General features: G+C 41.8%; 1 protein-coding gene across 2 annotated transcripts; it reads right to left on the minus strand.

The window, feature by feature from the left end:
* Positions 1–1,411: 1,411 nt before the first annotated feature.
* Positions 1,412–16,464, minus strand: TMEM183A (transmembrane protein 183A). 2 transcript variants are annotated; one of them, XM_045983408.1, is made up of 8 exons: positions 16,258–16,464; positions 15,972–16,061; positions 14,933–15,100; positions 9,877–10,033; positions 8,434–8,614; positions 5,919–5,999; positions 4,031–4,186; positions 1,412–2,115 (listed from the first exon to the last, which is right to left on the minus strand). In XM_045983408.1, exons 1-8 carry the CDS (start codon positions 16,364–16,366, stop codon positions 1,930–1,932), a joined length of 1,128 nt encoding a protein of 375 aa, XP_045839364.1. In that variant the 5' UTR covers positions 16,367–16,464; the 3' UTR covers positions 1,412–1,929. The 2 variants fall into 2 exon arrangements, with proteins under 2 accessions (XP_045839364.1, XP_045839363.1); XM_045983407.1 differs by having other exon boundaries at positions 9,877–10,036; positions 16,258–16,463.
* Between the last annotated feature and the right edge of the window lie 49 nt (positions 16,465–16,513).

The raw sequence follows: 16,513 nt of genomic DNA on the forward strand, positions 1-16,513 counted from the left end.
GGATGACACCTAATATTGTACCTATCATCATAAAGTTTAATATAAAAACTTAAAGGATGAGTCGGAACACAATTATTAAACCAAATTAATTTCACTCCCCTTTTAAAGGTAACTCCCAAATGGGGAAGGACATGGATCCACCAGAATAATTCCCTTCTACTTCTAGGCATCTTCAGTCCAGGGAACCAGAACTCTGTGCTTCTCTACTTCTGCCTCAAAGAAGCAACTTTTGGTTATGAAAGGTACTTACTGTCCAAGGTGCTTATTGTCCTTGGTTTTTTTATTGTTTTTTATCATTTACTTGCGCAAATTCTGATTTTCACTGACCCAGGCTCACTATCCATGTAAACAGCTTTTAGTACCACCCTCAGTGCAGGGTAAACGTTTAACTGCTAGCAGCTGTAGTAAGCAGATGCTTCCTAAGAATATTCTTTAAATAACAGGGGTTACGGAGGATGATTAAGGAAAAAAAAAACACTAATTTAACAGTTTGGTTTGTGATAATAACTGCCCCACAAGATTTTCATGTTCTAAGAATATTATGTTAATGGCCATCTATGGCAACATCCAGCTAATACCCAGCTCACTGGCTAACCTGGAGGGCTAAGGAGGGAGGACAAGTAGCAAGGTTATCTTCTTAGCAAAAAGAAAATAAAACCAAAATCCTACCCCCAATCCTCTTCTCAGAGTACACCAGCTACAGCAAGCCCTCTAACAGGACATTAGCATTTCTGCAGGGATGAAAGGCCTGTAGGCACACAGGATGATGGGCAGCACAGGGTCTGGCAAAGCAGAATAAAGTCACTAAGTGCTTATAGTTCAGGAGGCTAGTTTTAACATGGGATGCATTTTTTTAAAAATGACCTTCAGCATAGTAAATGCCTTTCTAACAATTCAATGAAAATATCATTGTGCTTCTTATCCTTCCTGCCTTTCTGGGTTAGTTTTACAATTTACTTAGAAACATATAATTTCAAAGACTCATCAATGTTATATACCTTTAAGGCTGGTGAGGGATAAGGTATACCACAATCAAATTTTTATTCACCCTTTTACTTTCTTGTCTATGTACACTCTGCCTAATCCCTTTTGCCACCATCTACCACAGGGAATAAAACTGAACTTTTTAACTGTGGTATAGCAAAAAGACCTGGCCATCTGGCGTTGGGTAAGTCACTGATGCAGTTTTCTCAACTACAGAATGAGAAGAGCATCCCTACCTTGCAGTATCATGAGAATTAGAGATATTTTGCAAAGTTCCTGGTATAGTATAAAGGGCACAAAGTCATCATCACTACTACTATCACACCTCATGCAAAAAAAATACCTAAAATCCAAAATTGGCAAAAGAATATTTACGCAATAAATACCCAAAAACTATTTTTAAAGAAAGATACACAAGTCCATCTTGTAAGATTCTGAAAACCCTGTCACCTGCTTTATTTCTGGAGAAGGGTAAAGGGAGAAGAGAAAATATTCACTTGAATTTGAGGGGCAGCTTAATGTGAAAGAGCAGTAGCAACAATTTCAGGCCTCAAAGGCTCCTCTCTGATCACAAGGGAATGCTGAAACTTCCTTGTTCGGAGATGGATGAGTTTAATTTTTCCCTACAGCAAGATCATCCATTTTTGCTGGGATGAAAGAATAAAGAACAACAAACTCAATAGCACCAAATGGGGTTTAACACAGAAAATAGGGCCAGGTTTCTCCTTTCAAATGCAAATTTTTACATTAAAATATGTTTATAAATCATAGTTGTTTTTCCTCTTGATTCAATCCTTCTCCTTCCCCTAACAGGAGCCCCGGGGAACTGGAAGAGCATGTGCATTATTAACCAGATATACAATCCAGACACCCCTTCCAAACTGGAATCTGATTACTAATGGACTGGCCTAGCTCAGGGCTGCCCTCAGGGACAGGAAGCAGTAACTATGCTCTCAGGGAGAACGGATACTGAGGATGCCACCAGTCAAAGAGTCGAACGCTATGCACTGGGTCCAGGATGACTTGCACACCCTGTTCGCTGCGCAGTTTCTGACCACCATGGACAGGAGAATCTTGGAACACCAGTCTCACACGATGATGCCGCATGTCCGTGCTCACATTGATAGTAAACTAGGAGGAGAAAGCAAATTCAGTACCCAAATTAAACAACCTTGTTTTCCCATGGCTCACTCTGAAATAAGACGGTCTAGATAAAATTTACACTAGGCCACAAAATGAAATTCTTCACATTTAAACTATGCTAAGGAAAGCCTCTCAAATGGCTGAATAAATTAGGATACATGCACATAGACTAGCACTGAAACCAATTTTTTAAAAGTGGGTTGGAACTATACAAAATGACTTGAAGGGGCTCTGATGAGATATTGTTGAGCAAGTCAAACAAGATGCATGAAACATACATCTGATCATATTTTTGGTAAAATACACCACAAATTCTCTAAATCTGTTTATGTATACACTGTCTGAACAGAATTATGTGAATATGAAGTCCATGGAATAGAAGTATATAACTAGGTTACTAATGTGACTTAACCTAGAGGGAACGGTGAGGTGCCTAACAACCAAAACAGCATAAAAGATATAATTTCAATTAAACAAAATTATTTAAGAGAATGGGTATATACAAGTACATAATAACAGATACATGAAAGAACAGTTCCCGAAAGGTAAACAGTTATAGGCCAGTAAAAGCCTAGATCACCTTTACTTTTTCCATGTATTTATACTTAAATTCTTTCCATGAAGCATGGATTATTTATTTCACCATTAAAAAAAGAATAAAGCTGGGTGCCTGGGTGGCTCAGTCAGTTAAAGATCTGCCTTCAGCTCAGATCATGATCCTGGAGTCCCATGATCATGCCCTGTGTGGGGCTCCCTGCTCAGTGGGGAGTCTGCTTCTCCTTCTCCCTCCGCACTCCCCACCCCAGCTCTTTTTTTTTTTTTTTTAAGATTTTATTTATTTATTTGACAGACAGAGATCACGAGTAGGCAGAGAGGCAGGCAGAGAGAGAGAGGGAAGCAGGCTCCCTGCTGAGCAGAGAGCCCGATGCGGGACTCAATCCCAGGACCCTGAGATCATGACCTGAGCCAAAGGCAGCGGCTTAACCCACTGAGCCACCCAGGTGCCCCCCCACCCCAGCTCTTATTCTCTCCCTCGCTCACTCTATCTCAAATGAATGAATGAATGAATGAATAAATAAATAAATAAATAACAAAGCTATTTTCAGAGCAGAGTGGGAAACCCCACGTATCTCTGAGCATAAGCCTAAAGGACAGAGAAAACAAACTGTATACACTCTCAAGTTCTCAACCCGGTTAAAATTTTTAAAAACCTGGTATATTTTATACCAGAGACAAATTTGTTATTTACTAATCTAGTTCTTAGCTAAGGCGTGAATAGTCGTCATCACATAAGGGACAGAGCTGATCACCCTACATTTTAGTATTCCACTTAATGACACCATAAGCAAGCCTCAAGGACCTGACATACAGTGCTCATATATAAGTCTCACTATTATCCCTGAAACGATAATGTTTCTCAAATATTAATGATCACTACGTAGAAGATGCAAAAACATTCCCTTTACTGTAAGAAGGAAACAGATAAAATATTCTCAGATATAATTAACTCCAATCCGGGGGCGCCTGGATGGCTCAGAGAGTTAAGCCTCTGCCTTTGGTTCAGGTTATGATCTCAGGATCCTGGGATCGAGCCCCACACCAGGCTCTCTGCTCAGCGGGGAGCCTGCTTTCCCCTTTCTCTCTGCCTGCCTCTCTGCCTACTTGTGATCTCTGTCAAATAAATAAATAAAATCTTAAAAAAAAAAAAAAGAAAAAGAATGAAACATCAATTTTAAAAAAATAATAACTCCATTCCTAATGTACAAGTCTGCTTTCAGACTTTTACAAAAACTATTCTTCAAAGATTTTCTTCTCAGTGGTTAAATTTACAAATTTCTTTCAAAAACATAGATATAGTGAGAGTCCACAAAAGAGCTAAGGATGACACTCTGTCTCCACTTACCAGGGTAAATATCATTCCCATGACAATTGGAATAAAGATGAAATTGAGCGTGGTGACCTGTAGTAGGCAGCAGTCCTGGTCTGGGTTGGTATGAACATCTTCATACTGAACAGGAGGCTGTAACCCTCCCACACACTTGCTCTTTAATCTAGGGGACTGAACAGAACTGAGAATTACTCAAACGGCTTAGAGGAAATACTGATAACTCTAAGACTCCATCATCAGTGAAAATCCTACGGTTCTCTTTATACACATATTGGTTTCTATACAATTCAAGGAAAACCTGTCCTTGGAAAGAAGAGGATACATATTTGGATAGGCAATGTGGTAGTGAGTATATGCTTCTTTTAGACGGTAGTTCCTGCAATCCGGCAAGAAATGGGAGCTTATATTTCTATCAGAGGCTCCCCAATGTCTGAATTTGTGATCCCTCATGAATCGTCGGACTCCAAAGAACATCTGCTGCACAAAAGGGGCAGAAGCAGAAGTGGCCATCTAGTTCTAGGCACCATAAATGAAAGAACCACAAGTCTCAGAACTAAAGGAAACCCGAGCATTCACCTTCCTGTAGTTAGTTAATTCCGCTCTCAGCTTGAACCCTGCTGAGATCACCCTGCAGCCCCTTCCCAGAAAGATCCTATGGTGGACTTTCCATCAGCATCTAATGGACAGCACATTTGAAGACATCTTATTAAAAGCAAGTGACTAGAAACCAAAATTCTTCCCTAAAACCATGTTTATGAAAAAAATCAATGGAAAAATATGATTTACTTTAATTACAAACTTAACTTGCCTGCCATCAAGTGAGGGACAACTAATCCTATCTGTAATGGGTCTCCTCAGTGAGATACTAAGAAGGGGAGACAGAAGGACAAAATGAGCTAGTGAGGGTAAGAATAAAGATAAGCAAAGGAGATCCTCTGTGGCCAAGATCTCAGGTACAGTCCAAGCAAAAGGCAGAAACAGAGTAGAATACTATCTAGTCATCTTATAAATAGCCTCCTGACATCTTATAAATAGCCTTCCTCATGACTTCTCTAAACAGCTTCAGGTATAAAATCACATCAATTTTTGTTGTTTGCAAATACATTTGTTTTGAAAAACAAAAAAATTATAAGTAAATAACCTCACTGCATTGCTATAACAAGTTTTCCCCTTTTTCCCACCTTTAGAAAGTCTTCAACTATACAGAAAGTTAATAAAATAGTAAATAAAGGGGCGCCTGGGTGGCTCAGTGAGTTAAAGCCTCTGCCTTTCGCTCAGGTCATGATCCCAGGGTCCTGGAATCGAGCCCCACATCGGGCTCTCTGCTTGGCAGGGAGCCTGCTTCCTCCTCTCTCTCTCTCTGCCTGCCTCTCTCCCTACTTGTGATCTCTATCTGTCAAATAAATAAATAAAATCTTAAAAAAAAAAAAAAAAAAGTAAATAAATTCCTGTATAGCCCCGACCATTAGATATTTTGCCAAATTTGCTTCCTCTCCTCCCACCTCTCATTTCATGTAGAAAATGGAGGAGGGGGGCAAAGTCATCTGAAAGGAGCACTAATGCTCCACCCCTATTCAGCATGAATAAAGAATAAAGACACATATATAACCACGGTATCGTTATCACACCTAAGGAATTAACAATAATTTCATGTCATTTAACATTTAGAGCAATCTCTTGAATTGTCCCAAGTGTCTTTTATAGCCCTTTGTTCCCTGATCCAGTCCCCACTCATTCAGCTTTTACACTGCTGTGTCTCTTTCATACAGAACAATTCCTTTTACCCTTTCTTTTGTAAATGTCGATGTATCCTATTGGATTTTAATGAGGCAATTTTATGCCTAATGAAATTTATTAGAATAACATATTACCTGAAAAACAAAGAGAACATATGACTACATACCTGTTTTTTGAACTTAAAGTTGAACTCCCACATTGGTTCCTGTCTGTTCCCAACAATCTTTCTACACCAGAAAAGTAAGCACTGTAAGAAAATTAAAATAAAAATAAGCCAAAGATAAATAAATAAAAGACAGAAAAGGAAAAACTCAAGATAAGGTAAAAAAAAATAATCAGTAAAAACCTGTCTGGCAGCTCCAAGGCCAGCCACAGCCCCAGTGCTGAGATCTCAGTTTGGCACAGATAGAGAACCGCCCCCAATTTGACACTGGTGCAACATGAAAAGAGACAGTCCCAGGGCTATTCCATAAAGAGAAGAGGGACCGACATAAGTCAACCTCAGATGCTATTGAGGGCAACCCCCACTGTTCTCATCGTTAAAGACAGAATCATGGTCTCTAGAGACTGGGACATTCTCTGAGTCAGCAAGCCACTCCTCTATATGAAAATATAAGGGCAGCCAGCTGTCACCAGGCAAGAGGATAACAATGCCATAAGGCAGGCAGAGATGGCCGTTCCTAGAACAGGAGCAAGCCACTCAGGACCTTCTGGGAGCAGAGAGCCGGTGTGAAAAACGACAGAGCTGGACTGAATTCGGTCTAGAGGAAGCCCCTCCATGAAAGTCAGGCTACAGCTAGGGTTAACACAAGAAGTTAAGTACCTCCCAGGGGATAAGGGGTGGGTCGTCCGCCGTGCCAGCTGTCCTGCCCTTCAGACATGCCCTGTACGTCCTGCTGTTCCATCAAAAATAATGGGCTTGGCTTTAAGGGGCAAATACTTCTGCTGCCATCACAGCGGCTCCAGTGTCCCATACAAGCTATGCTATTGAAAAGAGAGAGAGGGAGAATCAAATACGAAAAGCTGGAGTCCAGGAACCTGGGACAACTTCCTTTAGGCATGCTGCCAACTCCCTGAATGCCATGCGATCGTGGTTATACAAGTGGCAAGGCCATGCATGGGACACCTGTCACTGCAGGTCCCATATCCTCTTCAGAGATCTCTAACAAGGCGCAAAAGCAGCAGCCAGGTGGCCTGGGCTTATTGTCTGGATTAGGACCTTAGTTATCACGACCTTGGCTTTTTATAATCTACTTTAGAAAAATTCATATACAGTGACACGAATATGAAGACACAGGTATTTCCATTAAGGCAGTAGCACTTGCATTGTGCACTGGAGCCGCTAGGATGTGTCAGGCATGAGGAGTTTGCCCAATGCTGCTCTACTCCCAGCAACTGATTCATACCTGGCATGGTTAGCTTTGGGGTGATCCCCACTCCATCATAGTTGGTCTGATACTATCAAATGTTTCTGAGGGAGGGAAACTGCAAATGTGAGATGATACACTGTCCACTCGTATTACTAGCAGAAGCAGCTGCTGGGTGAAATTCTACTCACCCCGCATTCTACTCCTGCCCTAAAGCCACCAGCTAGTGTGATATTAAACTGAGCTCAGCCCATGGCCCTGACCCTCTCAGTTTGCAGCCTCTGAAGGAACCCTAATAATCTTGAGACCAAAAGTACCCTTCCAATCAATATGTACCAGGTAGAATATTACCACACTGGAGCCAAACTAGGGGAGAAGAATCATTACAGAACATCCAAAACATAAAAACAAAATAGAAGAGCAAAGAAAGTGCTGTAAAACACCAGATTTGGGGGAGGAACAGAGTAATAAAAATTACTCACTAACTCAAAAGATAGAAAATTCAGACAATGGTATTAGTTGAAGGAGAAACAGGCTGAGACATCATTTGCCTAAGTAATCATATCTGTTGCACAGTCTAGCTTGGCAAAGGTGGGTTCATTGGATATTTCATTATGGAGAAAAGGAGAAAGGGCCAAAGGTTAACAGGCCTATTCACAAATCAAAGAATGCCAAACAACTTGAATACAATGTATGAATACAAACTACTGGGGAAATCCCAAGATAAAAGATATAGCCTAAGACACAGGAAGAATTTTCGAGAGTTAAAGTCTATGAGTGGGAATACCTTACAGTGTCCTAAATGACCTAGCCCAGAGCTTAGCAATAGTGGGCACTTAGCATATGCTGAAGTCCATACGACAATCTTTTAAAGAGGTCAACAAGAAAGAAGAATCCCAGATATCAGGTCATGTTAGAAAAAGAAAATTACTAAGCTGTTCATATTGTATCTTTGCATCATGATTTACAGCACCCTGAAAGATTAACAGTTTACATCTACCATGTGAGTTGTGCTCTTCCTAACCCAGACCATCAAAATCATCTAAAGTGGTGCAATGTACAATGCATGAGAATTAATTAAAGAGAATAAAGAATATGCTAAAAGCACAAGAGAGCGTTAAGGTAAAGAGAAGAGAAGCCAGTCCAGCAGAGCAGGAATGTCTTAGGGAAGTGAAACCCTGAAGTTTACATTAGCCCCCTGGCAGCCTGGGACCAACAGCCCTAGCCCCCCCCCCAATCAAGGAAGCCAGAGATAAGCTGTATTAACAGGCCCACCACATCATTAGTTAGGCCCCAACAATAATGTGCACTTACTTTGGAATTTTTTAATGTGCTGGGAGTACTTTCTGGAATGGCTGGATTCTTGGAGATTCGAGCAGCAAACGGCTCATACATATGGTATAGAGATCGGATCACACACGCCCGGAGACAGCGCAGCTTCTCCATTGACTCTGGTCGCAGGCGCAAAGGCAGAGAGGCATCCAGCGTGTAGTGCCTGAAACACGACACATTACTCCTACCAATATGTGAGCTGTCTCCCCTGCTCTAGCTCAGTCTCCCAGGACTCTTGGTCTCTGTATGAACTTAATTATGCTATTCTACTGGCCAATAGTTAGCTTGGCCCCAGTGTGTGTACACGTACACACGTACACACGTACACACGTACACACCCTACCGCCACCTCCTACACACACACACACACACACACACACCCCCTACCACCACCTCCTACACACACACACACACACACACACACACACACACACCCCTACCACCACCTCCTCCGTTTCTCAGCTACTTTTGCTTCTTTGCTATGCAAAACCCAATTCACATACACCTTTTAATCCTTCCCTCCATCCATGTTAAAATTTTAAATCCTATTTTACTTTAAAAAATGGCAAGTCTCAGACTTGACACCAGTACAATACACTTCAGTTGCTCAAAAGGAATGTGTACTGGGGCGCCTGGGTGGCTCAGTGGGTTAAGCCGCTGCCTTCGGCTCAGGTCATGATCCCAGGGTCCTGGGATCGAGTCCCGCATCCGGCTCTCTGCTCAGCAGGGAGCCTGCTTCCCTCTCTCTCTCTCTGCCTGCCTCTCTACTTGTGATCTCTCTCTCTGTCAAATAAATAAATAAATTAATTAAAAAAAAAAAAAAAAGGAATGTGTACTGAAGAACCAGCAGGTTCTCCCACCACGGGTCTCGGCAAGTTCTCTACACCATTCCACTTCAACACCCCTTCCCACAACATCCTGACTGACAGTTTATAATCTTCATTACACTTCTGCACCCCGTATCAAAAGCTAGCTGTCTCAGTAATCCTATCATTCACTCCCTCCTCACCACGAGGACTATATGGTCAGCAGCATGAGTACAAAAACTCTATGATACTTCAATAAGAAACAACTAATCCAGTTAGAAAGATAAGTAGATAGGCATCTGCAGCTTTTGGAAATTCTAGCTAAGATAAACTTCTGAAGACAAGTCAAACACAGCTTTTTAAGACTTGAAGCAATGTTTTTTGCTCAAAGTGGATACTGGATGCGGGGAGGAGACAACCATAGGGAAGACAATTATCTGGACGAATTAATAATATCAGACTTAAATTAGATAAGGGCTCAAGGAGTCCAAAACTAGGCTCATGCCCAGGCATGGAGCAAAGGAAATGAAAAGAGGTCACCATCCAGGGAGCAGCTCCAAATCACAAACAGCAATGAAATCAGCTACACAGATAACAGAGTGAGTCTCTGTGGTCGCACCTTCGGTACAACCTGGTCCAAAAGGCAGCAGTGCAAGTGACAGTCCAGGCATTCTTACAAATCAGGGAAAAATTCACAATGTCCTCAGGACGGATATAGGAGGCCAGCAATAGCCAAATATCCATGGGATACTCTTCTCCTCCAGCCCCGTCCAGGTCTTCTAAAACAGAAAAAAAAGAATTATAACATTTGACCTTCAATTACATACATACTAAGGACCCCTATCATCTCAATTCTCCCAGGGCTTGCACAGTTAAGAAAACAGTTTTAAATAGGTCCAAAAAAGCCTCTCAGTTTCATGATTTCCTGCTTCTTATAGCTGCTGGAAACTTTTGCTTCCTATTGCCCAAGTGACTGGGTCTCATTCTTCAGGCCTTTCTTCAACAATTATTCACACACTATTTTGAAGTTTTCAAAGTTTTTCAAAATTTTACACCCATTACTATCATTCCATTCTAACAATTCTTCAACAGAAATAAGGAAAATATTCCTGTGCCCTTTTCACTAGTAAGAAGATATAACCTCGCCACTAGTTAAGGTAAAAAGACCCAGGGTTTCTACTCTAAATTCCAGCTTTGCACCATAAACTCTGCCCCGATTTCCTTCCTGGTCCCCTTCCACCAAACATTTTCTTTAGTTCAGTCATTTAACACAACAACTGATGTTAAAATGGTATGAGGAAACGTCAAAGTATAAGCTCAGTAAAACATCTGGTACGTTACGGTACATTATCATTACTCAATAAATGCCGGTAGACGTTTCTTTCCTTCTAGTTCCTCATTTCATTGCCAGTTTGAGCTATGATTCCAGCCACAGGAGTTCAGTACTCACAGATACCCTGTGACAATATATCCCCACCTCCTCCTCTTTCAGATTTTGTTAGGGTTCATTCTCTTGACCCTGAGGCCCACTGGGTGTCTCAGGTTCAAGTAAAATCTTGCACTCCATAAATACACTTGAATCTGGGCAAATCCTACTTCTAACCTGTAATTCAGACCCAGTTCACCGAACTATCCAAAAACCAGCTTTCTTCTTTCTGTTTCCTGGGCAAAAAGACGCTACACTACCTCCCCAAAGCTGCCTCTACTTTTCGAGCTAACGGCAGCAGTATGACTCAGTCAGGTTATTGCATTGGGTTCTTCATAAGTCTAAAACGACATCCTCTTTTCTGGTTCCTAATCTTCCCTGTAATCTCCAGTGACCACATGGTCCTACCATGTTTGAGCCCCACCTTCTCCCACATTAAGTCTCTCTCTGAAAGAGAAGGTAAATGACTATCAGTATTTCTCCCACTGAGATCCATCAGGACTTTAACATAGCATGGTGCTATTAAAAAATGTTCCGTCTTTAATGACATAACTCAATAATTACTGATGAGGAATAATTGTCAGTGTTTTAAGCAACATTATTAAGAAATTTCAAAATGGAGATGCCTGGGCGGCTAAGTCAGTTAAACGTCTGCCTTTGGCTCAGTTCATGATCCCAGGGTCCTGGGATCGAGTCCCACATTGGGCTCCCTGCTTAGCCGGGAGCCTGCTGCTCTCCCTGCTTGTGCACACACGCGCTCTCTCTCTCTCTCTGACACATAAATAAAATACTTTCTTTAAAAAAAGAAAAAGAAAAGAAAAAAATTTCAAAATACAGGAAATGGAATCAGTAAAACTCCACAGAAATAAACCATGAAGGACAGAAAGAACTTTGATAGGTATAGGTTAAGAGCAAAAGTATTCCAATTGAAATAAACAGCTAACAGGAAGCCCAGATACTTAGAAAAATAAAATACGTGTGATGGCAATAAAGAGACAAGTTTAACAGGATTTTGATGCTATCAAGAAATTACCGTAAACTTTTTTAAAGATTTTATTTATTTATTTGACAGAGAGAGATCACAAGTAGGCAGAGAGGCAGACAGAGAGAGGAGGAAGCAGGCTCCCTGCGGAGCAGAGAGCCCGATGCGGGGCTCGATCCCAGGACCCCGAGATCATGACCTGAGCCGAAGGCAGCGGCTTAATCCACTGAGCCACCCAGGCGCCCCGTACCGTAAACTTTTTTAGACATGATTAAATTTTTTTTGGTTGCTAAAGAGTATCTGTCTTTTGCAGGTAACTACCAAAACATTTAGAGATAATAATAGGAAACTGGAAACTATTTCAGAATAATATACAGTGGGTGTGTTGGAGTTGGGGAATAGCAGCCGAAACAAAAATGGCCATAAGTCAGTAAGTGTTAATGCTGGGTAAGAGTTAGATGGGATTCCTTGTACTATTCTCTCTTCTACTGTATTTGTTTCATTAAAAAGAAGCTAAAAGATGGGGGAGAAAACAACCAGTCTGACTAGAATAAAGGAACCTAATGGGAGTAAAGCAGAGCAAACAACTAAAAAATGAATTATAGTTAAAAGTCTGTAAGCCAAAAATCATATCTCTGATAAGCGACTAGTATCATGAATATACAAAGAATTCCCATGATTCAGTAATTAAAAGATAACCCAAGTTTTAAATGGGCAAAGGACGGCACCTAGGTGTCTCAGTAGGTTAAGCACCTGCCTTCCGCTGAGGTCATGATCTCGGAGTCCTGGGATTGAGTCCCATGTCAGGCTCCCTGGTCGGCAAGGAGTCGGCTTCTCCTTCCCCACACCTCCCCCAGCTTGTACTCTCTTATACCCGATCTCTCTCTCAAATAAATAAAATCTTTTTTTTTAAGATTTTATTTATTCATTTGAGAGAGAGAGAGCACAAGAAGGGGGAGAGGCAGAGAGAGAGGAAGAAGCAGACTCCACTGAGCGGGGAGCCCGACATGGGACTCGACCCCAGGACCCAGGATCATAATCTGAGCTGAAGGCAGACGCCTAACCATCTGAGCCACCCAGGCATCCCTCAAATAAATAAAATCTTAAAAAAAAAAAAAAATGGGCAAAGGATTTGAATAGACATTTCTTCTTCTCTTAAGAAGACATATAAATGAGCAACAAGCACACATGAAAAGATGCTCAACATCATTAGCCATCAAAGAAATCCAAAGCCAAACCATGAGATACCTCAAAACGGCTATGATTTAAAAAGTCAGACAATAACAAGTGTTGGCGAGAATGTAAAGAAACTTTAACTCTTCGCACATTGTTGGTAGAATGCTAAATGGAAACCTCAAAAAACACACCAGCAGGGTGCCTGGGTGACTTAGTCAGTTAGTTAAATGTCTGCCTTTAGCTCAGATCATGATCGCAGGGTCCTGGGATTGAGCCCCATCTTGGGCTCCCTGCTCAGCAGGGAGTCTGCTTCTCCCTCTCCCTCTGCCCCTTCCACTGGCTCATGCTCTCTCACGCTCTCTCAAATAAATAAATAAAATCTTTAAAAACACATACACACTGACAATTATTCAAGAAGTTAAACTAGAGTTATCATGTGATTCAGCAATTTTACTCCAACCCAACAGAAATGAAAATATATATCCATGCAAAAACGTGTCCAAGAGTGTTCAAAGCAGAATTATTCAAAATAGCCAACTGAAAGAAACACTGAAGGATTGATATATCCTACAAAAATGAATGAACTTGAAAACACGCTAAGTGAAAAAAGCTAGACACAAAAGGCCACATATTATGTCATTCTATTTATATGAAATATCCGGAAGAAGCAAATCTATAGAGACAGAAAGTAAATTAGTGGTCAGGGGAGTGGATGAGGAGGAGTGGGAGGGTGAGAGAGAATAAGGAATAATGCTAATTGGTCTAGAGTAACAGAAATGTTCTAAACTTAAATCACGTTGACAGCTGCACAACCATGTGAACACACTAAAACCACTGAACTGTACACTTTAAAAAAATGAATTTTATGTCAGTTAAAGATGTTTTAAAAGTCTGGAAACTGTTCTATGGAGTGTGCCCAAAACAGAGTGAGATAAGTCTCTAATAGCATGGTGCTGATGAGTAGGGATTTCAAGCAGGAAATTAAAAAACAAAGAAGTGTGAGGAATGTTAGTATTAATTTTGGCCTTCTGGAAAACAATGGTTTCACTGAAAATAGCTGGCATAATTGCAAAGTGATGACAGTTTACTAATTATCAATTATTTCAATGTATTTCAGTAAATACAAATGTCTGTTATCTGACTCTCAAGTACAGGTAAAAATCCTGGTAGATCTGAGACCAAAAATACATATATCACTTATTATACCAGCTTCCCCTAACTCTAGCTGATCACTGGAACCAGATTAGCTTTAAGAATAGCTATTCTGGGGGCACCTGGGTGGCTCAGTGCGTTAAGCCTCTGCCTTCGGCCCGGGTCATGATCCCAGGGTCCTGGGATGGAGCACCACATTGGGCTCTCTGCTCAGCGGGGAGCCTGCTTCCCCCTCTCTCTATCTCTGCCTGCCTCTCTGCCTACTTGTGACCTCTCTCTCTATCAAATAAATAAATAAAATCTTTAAAAAAAAAAAAAAAAGAATAGCTATTCTGGGTACTAACCCAAGAAAGTCTGATTCATTAAGTCTAGAGCAAACCACTGCATGGAGGTTTGGCATATTATATACTGTTAGTTTATTTTTCTTTGTGTCCTTTGTATGAGTTTTATCGCCCATAGGTATAAAATCACATATTTTTCTATTTCCCACAGTATCTATTAGACATAAAGCAGACACTAATAATTGCAGAGCACTTAAAAGTCCATAGTAATATCTAACTCCAGCTGAAATGAAATCAGTTATATGCAATCCACATACTTGGGAAAACTTTTTTTTTCAATTTTTTATTCCTTACCTGTTCAGAAATCCAGAAATGTAAAGATTTTTTGTTTTCATGTTACCATATGGGTTTTCACCTAATAATGACATGTTCTCAAAAAATGGCTACTATATTCAAGTTTAGAGCTCCAGAAATCTGACTCTGACCAACCTCCTTTCTTCTTAAATGTAGACAAAATAAAAGCCCTGGTATATTAAACCTGTCCCACTACTAAGATCCAAACCCTGGTTCTCCACATCATCTCTTAATGCTACTGAAGTGAACAGCTTCAAGTTATCACCACAGACAGGACTAATTCAAAAGCAAATAAGCCCTATACCTTTGTGCCTCTTGCTTTTCTTTTTTCTGGAGACGGTTCTCTCACGGATGCTCTCCTCCTGGGCATCCATCTCATCACTGCTGTCAATGATGTCACAGGGCTCACCAACCCCAGAAAGAGCTTCCACTGCAGGAACCTGGGAGGCTTCCAAGCCACAAAGAGATTTTACTAGAAGAAAATAAGGGGAGAATGAGATGGCAGAGTCCCATCCAGAAATACAAACGACTTAAGACAGGATGAGGCCAAGGAAAAACAGTGGGGGGAAGCAATAGTGTGAGTGAGTCTGCTGCAGAAAGGTTGAGAACTAAAAAGAAAGAAATTTTAGCATTTAAATACTAAAAACTGGAAAGCAATGAACAAACTGACCCCAAAGCTGCAGAGATTGACTCCTTAAAAGTGTCAACTTCAGACCTGAAGAAAAAGGGAGTGCATTATTCTCCCACTATAAGCCCCGCAGGATAAAAACAAAAAGTGAGCGCTATTCTCATTTGTGTAAGTTCTGAGGAGCAGTGTTTGAGAGAAAATGAAGCCAATCTGACCCTGTTCCTAAGCTGGAGACTAGATATCATAAAAGCATAAGTCTCAGGGACCTGTGAGTAAAAGGCTTGAAACTTAAGAGAAACGTGAGAAAAGGAAAAGCATACTTCAGGGTTATTACACAAAAAAGCAAACTGCAGAAAAAGTGGAGAATATATGTGAATCACAGGAAAAAGATGAATAACCAAAAAAAAGCAATGGAAACTACAGAAGAGTAAGCGAAGATTTTTCTTTTTTCTTTCTTTTTTTTTCTTTTTTTTTTTTTTTTTTTTTTGATGCAAACACAGAAATAAAGTATTTCTGCTACAGAAACTGCTACTGCTCTTGGCCAATCCTCCCGTTCCCCTCCTCGGAATACATGACGGGCCACAGAAGATCGCAAACACTTTCACGGGAGGATGCCCAAAGGATTTTGCAAGAAAAACACTGAGGCGGAGTTCCAGGAAATAACACCTAGTTCTGCCTTCCTGGCCCGAGTCCGAAAGACTCGCCGGCAGCCTACCTTCCTGCTGCACAGCATTGGCGACGGCTTTCTTGACCCGTCCAGACCTCACGACCGCCGGATCCGAGTTGGCATAATCCGCCACGGTCACTGAAATACAGCAACAACCCTCAGAGGAGGAGGCCTTCGCTCCGTCAGCGTCCTATCCGCCAAGACCTCCTGCTCCTGCAGGTCCCCGGCCCCAGCACCCTCCCGTTACAGGCAAGCGAGCGCTCGCCTCGGCGCTGTCCAGCCCCCTCCCTGCCGCCAGCACCCAGCCTTTCAACGCCCCCGCCCCCTCACCTACCTCGTCCAGAGCAGGCGTCGTGGGCCCGGAACTTGAGTCGCTTCCCTCTCTTGGGCATGGCGACCGTGTCGGGGCGAGGCCGGCCTAGCAGGCCGGGCCCCCGGGCCATGTCTTGGGCCGGAGAGCCGGCTCCGGGAGCTGAGCGCCAGCTCCACCCGGCTCAGCGGCCATCCCGCACCGGAGTCCGCGGCTCTCGCGAGGACTTAGGCCCGGGCCCCGTGTCGCGTTGGCAGTCCACGCCCATTTTCCAAACCAA

This window comes from Meles meles, chromosome 17, assembly GCF_922984935.1.
Source record: "Meles meles chromosome 17, mMelMel3.1 paternal haplotype, whole genome shotgun sequence".
NCBI classification, from domain to species: Eukaryota; Metazoa; Chordata; class Mammalia; order Carnivora; family Mustelidae; genus Meles; species Meles meles.

Excerpts from the sequence above, each read along its gene's own strand:
- TMEM183A (XM_045983407.1), bottom strand. The coding sequence starts at position 16,366 with ATGGCCCGGGGGCCCGGCCTGCTAGGCCGGCCTCGCCCCGACACGGTC. Across the intron at positions 15,101-15,971 it reads CAATGCTGTGCAGCAGGAAG|TAAAATCTCTTTGTGGCTTG; the intron begins GTAGGCTGCCGG and ends ATTTTCTTCTAG. Across the intron at positions 4,187-5,918 it reads ACTTTAAGTTCAAAAAACAG|TCCCCTAGATTAAAGAGCAA; the intron begins GTATGTAGTCAT and ends AGTTCTGTTCAG.